This window comes from Limulus polyphemus, unplaced genomic scaffold (genome assembly GCF_000517525.1).
Source record: "Limulus polyphemus unplaced genomic scaffold, Limulus_polyphemus-2.1.2 Scaffold658, whole genome shotgun sequence".
NCBI classification, from domain to species: domain Eukaryota; kingdom Metazoa; phylum Arthropoda; class Merostomata; order Xiphosura; family Limulidae; genus Limulus; species Limulus polyphemus.
In genome coordinates, this window is record NW_013666268.1 from 24,834 (window position 1) to 33,493 (window position 8,660).

Sequence of the window (8,660 nt, forward strand, 5' to 3'; positions counted from 1 at the left end):
AACAGTATTAACACACTACTTGATCTAACAGTTCCCTTACAATGTTCATACTTGAATTGCAATTTCTAAAAAGCCTTTTTTTTATATATTCGAGAAATCATGGTGGTCAAGGCCTAAGCCTAAGTAACCTTTGTATTATGATAGTGGGTTTTATTCAAGGGTATTTATAAAATAATAAATCTGGATATATAGAACTAAACACTAGATCGTACCTCTAAAAACTTCTGGAAAGCAGGTTTCGCTTGGGTGGTCAATTTGATAGAGTCCTTGGCAGACTTCCAGTTGTTAATGAATGCTGTGTATGTGTCAATGACATGTTGCTTAGTAAACTGTAAAAACAACAACAACACTAAGAATTCGGTATTGATAAGTATTATTAAGATAAAAAGAAAAGAGTGGTTATGAAAAAATAGAGTGCAATTTTGTACATAAACACAAAATGTTCAATATTATCGACTATCGTTTACATCATAACAAATTAACTGTAAATTAGAGTGGCTATCAGTATATATATAATTTCTCTCACAATCTAAAATTTATATATTTTTAAAACCTATAATAAATAGCTTCCTCACGCGAACATCTCTATTTAAACGCGTTTCAAAATATATTATGCAATCCAAGAATTAAAAATTACTGGATCGATAATACTTATTAGTGATAATCGTCTTACAGCTACAATAGCCTTAAGCTTTCCAACATATAACAGATGGTGTTTAGTTCCAAAACTGCCGCTAGGTGCTACAATATTCGCATTAGTATTGGTTAAAAGAACCGCACGCATGATACATTCACGAAAGATTGTTTGTTTGTTTATTTTGAACTTCGCGCAAAGCTACACGAGAGCTATCTGCGCTAGCCGTCCCTAATTTAGGGATGAAAGACTAGAGGGAAGGCAGCTAGTCATCACCACCCACCGCCAACTCTTGGGCTACTCTTTTACTAACGAATAGTGGGATTGACCATCACGTTATAACACCCATACGGCTGAAAGGGCGAGCATGTTTGGTAGGACGGGGATTCGAACCCGCGCCCCGCAGATTGCGAGTCGAGCTCCCTAACCACCTGCCCATGCCAGGCCTCCACGAAATAACTATTAACTTTGAGTTACTGTTTTAGGTAAGATACAATGTTTTATTCAAGCATAAGACTATTGTTTGTTTGTTTTTTCTAGCTTTATACATTTAAGCTAAATATTTGTACTTGTTTTTTGTTTGTTTTGAAAATAAAGCATCAATATGCTGTTTAGCATATACAACATAAATATTGCTTTGGGGGGGGGGGGAAGCCCAGAAATTGCGTAAATGTGGTTTGTATAAAAGAAGCTATCACCAAACCAGCTTCGAACTCCAAAAAACGTAGTTTTTTTCAGTCAACAACAGCTGAACGTCAGAAAATCTAAATATGTTTAATGTAAACAAAGGGTCCAAGTGTAATAAAGGTATTGAAATAAATACAATTATATACATTTTCACAAATATATTTGTACTTATTAGTCATTAAAACGGTTAATTTGAATTAGAAAAAAATCATTTTAACATCCTTCTGAAAAATAAACCAAATTGCAAAAGATTTCTTGCAAAACTCTCCAATCTCCCCATACTTTGCATCAAATTAACGTTTCGTCAGAAACTGATACCGAAGATATTCGTTCACTGAAGCCTAATTCATTATTACTAACAAATGTTTCTACTTCTCACACTTCAAATGTACTTCTCACTTTTCAGATTGTCTAACCTTTTCCCTGCTACATGACATGTTTGGGTACATAAACCTAACATTTAGCAAGTAGAATACTTAAGGAATTTGTTCAAATGACAGTATTTTTCCAAGGTAAACAGGATATACACAATAAACGAATCGACAAGCTTCCGCAGCTTTGATGTTTATTTTCACGCAAAGCTATACAAGGGTCATTTGTCCAAGCCTGTCTCTAATTTTGAGCTTATAGACTGGAGGGAAGACAGTGAGTCAACAGTAGGATTAGACCATCGTTCATATAACGCACTTACGGCCTCATAGTGCAGAGAACGGTTTTTGCTACGACAGGACACGAACCATGAACCTTCTGATTCACAGTCCGGGAACGCTAACCACGGAGCCAAGTTTTTAATCAACTAAATCCATATAATCTTATAGTGTTTATAAGGTAAATTAGGCACCTGTAACGATCATTACTGACTCCAGTTTTAACTTGCAATCTTCGTAATCATTTATGGGTTCGTAATCTGTTAACAAGGAGGAGACATTATAATCCAAATAGGAGTAATTATTATTTTTTAATTATCTTAACGATATTCATGAGTCTTACAACTGTACATAATTATCTAAGATGATCAATTCTGATAACTAATAATTTATGGCTGTCAGATCTTCAGCCTCAGACAATAAATGGCTAAATTATAACTAGCTCTTATTCTTGTAACAGAAGGTTATCTGGGACGTGTTTAGACTACTAAAATATAAACAGGTAACAACTTTAACTTTTTTTCTTTCAAAACGTTTAGAACATACTATCTTGCTGTAAATTTTAGTGGAAATGCTTCCGAACTTAGAGAAATATTCTATATTTTTAAAATGATTAGATTCTGATCAGAAGTTCATAATATCTTATTTCTAGCTTCAGAATGCATTGTTATTTGTACTTTCACTTTGAACACTGGCCGGATTCAAACAGTAAGTGACAGCCTTACATCCGAGTTGAAAAATTATATTTAAAAGGAGAATGTCAAAATGAGGATAATCAAATAAAATAAGATGACCTCTATAACTTTCCTAAACATAACATAAATAGCTAAACTCCCACCAAACATACTGAAACACCACACCCACACCTAACTAAACTCACACAAAAAGTACTGGGCCACCACATCCACACCTAGCTAAACTCACACAAAAAGTACTGGGACACTAAACCTACACCTAGCTAAACTCACACAAAAAGTACTGAGATACCACACCCACACCTAGCTAAACTCACACCAAAAGTATTGCGACAGCACACTCACAACTACTAAATTTACGTCAAAAGTACTGAGATATCACACCCACACCTAGTTAACTACACACCAAAAGTAAAGGGAAAACACACCACACCTAGCTATACTCACAGCAAAACTACTGAGATAGCACACCCACACCTAATAACTTCACACTAAAAGGTACTAGGACACCACACTTAGCTAAACTCACACAAAAAGTACTGGGCCACCACATCCACACCTAGCTAAACTCACACAAAAAGTACTGAGACACCACACCCACACCTAGCTAAACTCACACCAAAAGTATTGCGACAGCACACTCTCAACTACTAAATTTATGTCAAAAGTACTGAGATAGCACACCCACACCTAATAACTTCACACCAAAAGGTACTAGGACACCACACCCACACCTAACTAAACTCACACAAAAAGTACTGGGACACCACACCCACACCTAGCTAAACTCACACAAAAAGTACTGGGACACCAAACCCACACCTAGCTAAACTCACACAAAAAGTACTGGAACACCAAACCCACACCTAGCTAAACTCACACAAAAAGTACTGGGATACCACACTCTACCTTGCAAAATTCATACCAAACGTATTGCGACAGCACACTCACAACTAGCTAAACTTATATCAAAAGTATTAAGACATAACACCCACACCTAGCTAAACTCACACCAAAAGTACAGGGAGAACACACCACACCTAGCTATACTCACAGCAAAAGTACTGAGATAGCACACCCACACCTAATAACTTCACACCAAAAGGTACTAGGACACCACACCACACTTAGCTAAACTCACACAAAAAGTACTGGGCCACCACATCCACACCTACCTAAACTCACACCAAAAGTATTACGACACCACACCCACACCTAGCTAAACTCACACCAAAAGTATTGCGACACCACACCCACACCTAGCTAAACTTACACCAAAAGTATTGCGACAGCACAGTCACAACTACTAAATTTACGTCAAAAGTACTGAGATATCACACCCACACCTAGTTAACTACACACCAAAAAGGTACTGGAACAACACATCCACAGCTAGATAAACTCACACAAAAGGTACTGGGACAACACATCCACAGCTCAATATAGTTTATCTATGTTTTATAGGTTATCATTTGTTCTTTTGTAGGTTTCATGTTTCATTTTAAATTTAAGTGCCCTGTAGTTCGATGTAGAACTATATACATTAAATTTAATTGTGACTCAGATCTACGTACTACCAGAGACTTTTTATGAAGCTTGGAATGTTTCACTTATGTAATGCCCATCAACTTTAAGAAAATACTTTGAAAGATATCAATTACCACATACATAGAGCGCCACCAAAAGCGAAGTGTAATGTCATCGTACAATTCAAACCCAGGAAAGGGTAAAAAAGTCAAATCCTCCATCCTAGGAATTCATCTTCCTCCAGAAGGAGTTTGATGCCGCAATGAGAAGTAATGAACGTTGAAAAAAAAAAAAAGGTTGTTCTTTCATTCTCACCCCACCCTGGTAGCTCAACGGTAAGACTGAGGGCTTGTAACGCAAAAAAAATAAAAAAAATCAGGTTTAGATACCCGTAGTTGGCGGAGTACAGTTAATTCATTATGTAGATTTGCGCTTAACAACGAACAAAGTTATTCTTCCAGCATTGGTGTTATATGAGACACTTTAGCTCGCCTACTTACAACTAATAATAATGCCGAATCAATGGAAAACTATTGAATGAACTAATGTGGGAAATTTGCCTAACAATAATAATTAATCATTCCTCTACCAATAAGAACTTTCGAACTTGCATAGGGCTAACATTATAATACCATTCAGGGACTGTAGTTACATATTATTACTTTAAACACAGAACATTCGATCAAGCTGACATCTCTCAAAAATACATTATCGCCTAATTCCGCTTTTATATGCGTTTAAAAGCTTACGCCAATTTATTAGCTCTGTTTTATATTGTTTACGGCAAGCAAATATAAAATTGATATAGCAAGTTCAAGAATACACTAGGCCTCTCTCGTTAGATGAAACCCACATAAAACACGTTGTGTGACGACTACCTATTACACCTGGCGAACATCAAGGGCAGTAAAAGAAGGCCCGGCATGGCCAGGTGGTTAGGGCGCTAGACTCACAATCCGAGGGTCGCGGGTTCGAATCCCCGTCACACCAAACATGCTCACCCTTTCAGCCGTGGGGGCGTTATAATGTGACGGTCAATCCCACTATTCGTTGGTAAAAGAGTAATCCAAGAGATGGCGGTGGGTGGTGATGACTAGTTGCCTTCCCTCTAGTCTTACACTGTTAAATTAGGGACGGCGAGCGCGGATGGCCCTCGTATGGCTTTGCGCGAAATTCAAAAACAAACAAACAAACAGTAAGAGGAACCTAGTTTGAAGACTAAATATCACTAAGTAGTGGGGTCGATCATAAATAAACTAGTGTCGTTTGTTTAATATCAACTACACGTACGGACCTACAAACAAACAACCAAAAGAAAATCATTCAAAAATCCTATCCCGCCCCTTTTATAAAAGATTATATATTTATATATGTAGTAGTTTCCTATGGCTCAAAACTTCATCATGCACTCAATCTTTTTGTTCAGGTGAATACCATGATCTGATAATCGGCGGGTGGTGTAACTTAAATGCCCAACTATCCAATAGTGGAAGGATCAGAAATATCTTACGGGAATAATAAATAAATCTTCTTTTTTATTTCCTGGATGTTCAGCGAGCGCAAAATCCAAGGATTGTTAATAATAACAGGTCATATAAAACTGTCTAATTAACTATTTCGGCATCGTTTCTCACAGATTCATCGATATATGTCAAGTGATAAAGCACACGTGATTACCCCGAACACACTGGAGATGAGTTTAATGCATTGCATGAAATATGAGTTCTTATTATTATTAAATTTGTACTGATGCAGGTGTTGTACATATTATTATTTCATTTTTGTTACTCTCTACAGTGTAAATATCGTTCTATTAACCCCCTTCGTGTCTTCAAAATAAACCTATCTTTCTCGTGGTATTGTAATAAGTAGTGTAAAACTGAGCCACTATTTAAAACAGTTTGTTTTGTTCGTTGTTAAGCACAAAGTTACACGATGGATTTATCTGTGCTCTGCCAACCGCGAATATCGAAAACAGATTTATAAGCCCTCAGACTAACCGCTGAGCCACTGGGGAGCTTTAAGAACATCATATTTTTCTTTCAAAAATTAACATCTAATCACTAAATCTTAAATCGTCGATTCATAATTCGGATTTTCAACTAAACTATAAAAGTTTTGCAAAGTGAAACTTACGTGTTTGTACTGAAGGCGTAATGAGGAGTTCAATTCAATAATTTGTAACTAGTGTAAACTTTTTTCATTGTTCACTGATGAGAGAGTGAAAGTAGTCCAGTCTGACTCTCACGACATCTATTAGTTAGGTTCAACGGCTGACAAATTACGTTGCACAATTCAGAAAACGCTTTAAATTGCAACAGTAATTTTCTTCTACTTTTCACCATCCCCTGGGGAAGTCACGATGTTGTCTGTTTGAGGGCGCTGCGTGTGCCCTTAAAATCAAGAGCTCTTTGCGTGAAACGAAGCCATTCCCCCTCCCACCTGAGTACTCTAACCTCATAGCTCGGTCATTTAAGATGTGACTTTAAAGTTGCACTGGCTAGTTTTTTAACGTGGACATAGTATCATCCAGTCTTGTGAATTAGTATAATACCCAAAATCTCGAAGGTTGTATACATATAGTGTTTCTCGATGAGAGTTCTAAACTTACTAGGAGAATCACACTAAAGGTTCTGAATGTCCATGTCAATCACACACACACACACATATATACATATATATAATGTATTATCATCTTCGTACAGTATGCAAGCTATAGGAGGTAAAATGGGTTAATATCCATCTTAGATTTAAACACTCGCTCTCAAGACAACTAAAAAAAATTATACACTTAACGATCGCTGACGTATAATATCTTGGGATATGCAGCGAGATCGCTTACGCCAGATGGCGCTTCAAAACAGTTTGCCTGCGCTTAATCTTTTTTCAGGAAATATTTTTCATCGATTGTAGCACCCATACTTGAGACTGCTAAACGAATAAGTTACTGTTACTTTCATGGGAATTTCAACCATATTGCTTCCACCAGGTGGCGCTTGAAAATCATTTGATTGCGCTTATTCCTTATGAGCTGGTTTATTTGTTTGTTTTGAACTTCGTGCAAAGCTACACGAGGGCTATCTGTGCTAGTTGTCACTAATTTAGCAGTGTAAGACTAGAGGGAAGGCACCATCGCCAACTCTTAGGCTACTCTTTTTACCAAAGGATAGTGGAATTGACCGTCACATTTCAATAACGCCCCCACGGTTGAAAGGGCGAGCATGTTAGGTGGGACGGGGATTCGAACCTGCGATCTTTAGATTGCGAGTCAAGCGCCCTAACCACCTGGCCATGCCATGCTGTTTGTAAGCTGTACGATCTGACTAGGAGGGTTAGCACAAAATGTCATCTTCTTCAAATAAAAATATAAAATACTTGACGATTGTTTAACCTATTCTTTAATTGTGATATCTTTGTCGCCTATGCGGTTATCTATATATTTCTTTTTATGTAACTATATATCAATCTAACTCATTTACAAATCAGAATTACCGTAACAATATGTATTCAATTAATTTTGTCAATAATTATTTATTGCTATTATTTTATTCGAATTAACTTGATTTTTCGTAAAAACCTTAAAAGCTATTATTTTTGCCAGAGGCCCATTGTAATTGTTTGGCTATACCTCCCGAAAACATAAAATACTTAGAAAGAGTAAACAGTATATAAACATATACAGAAAGAAGAGTACATTGTAGCTCTTCTGATTAATAGTAAAGTTAAAAAGTTAAAAATAACAATAATAAATAATTGATGTTAAAAATAAATAAGTGAATATTAGTGTGTTATTAATTATTCAATACTTGTGGTTCGACAACCAAACTTTATACATTAAAATTTGGACAAAATAACGGAATTGGCTGTTAACCCTCTCACGTGCTCACAGCAATGTCATATCTTGCACATATTCAACGTTGTTACAGTACTATGAATACTAAAGAGTATAATATAAACAAAATGAAATGTATCCTCCGTATTTAAAACTGCCTTTCATTCTTCATGTATGGCCTAGTGTGGCTAAACGTTAGCGCGCCGGGCTGCGGGTGAAAAAAAAAAAGGTTTAAGAGTACCCATAATTTTACTTGGCAAAAACATAAAATATTTAGGAACACTAAACTATTATGTATTCCTGAATATAATTAGTATCGTTCGGGGAATTAAATTTTGTAATAGTCTCGCTTACAATTGAATTGTAGAATGTAAAAATACAACTTTCACACAGAGAGTACTCTTATAGTCTCGCTTACAATTGAATTGTATAATGTAGAAATACAACTTTCACACAGAGAGTACTCTTATAGTCTCGCTTACAATTGAATTGTATAATGTAGAAATACAACTTTCACACAGAGAGTACTCTTATAGTCTCGCTTACAATTGAATTGTATAATGTAAAAATACAACTTTCACACAGAGAGTACTCTTATAGTCTCGCTTACATTTGAATTGTAAATTTACAATCATCTT

At 36.2% G+C, this 8,660-nt stretch overlaps 1 protein-coding gene across 1 annotated transcript in view; it reads right to left on the bottom strand.

The window, feature by feature from the left end:
• Nucleotides 1-8,660, bottom strand: part of LOC106459769 (rho guanine nucleotide exchange factor 17-like) — a gene marked incomplete at its 3' end in the record, with an annotated part of 218,802 nt that overhangs the window by 20,466 nt on the left and 189,676 nt on the right. The window contains exon 5 of the mRNA XM_022386309.1: nt 213-329. Within this exon, the coding sequence (XP_022242017.1) occupies nt 213-329 (117 nt within the window). The remainder of the gene's footprint in view (nt 1-212; nt 330-8,660) is intronic.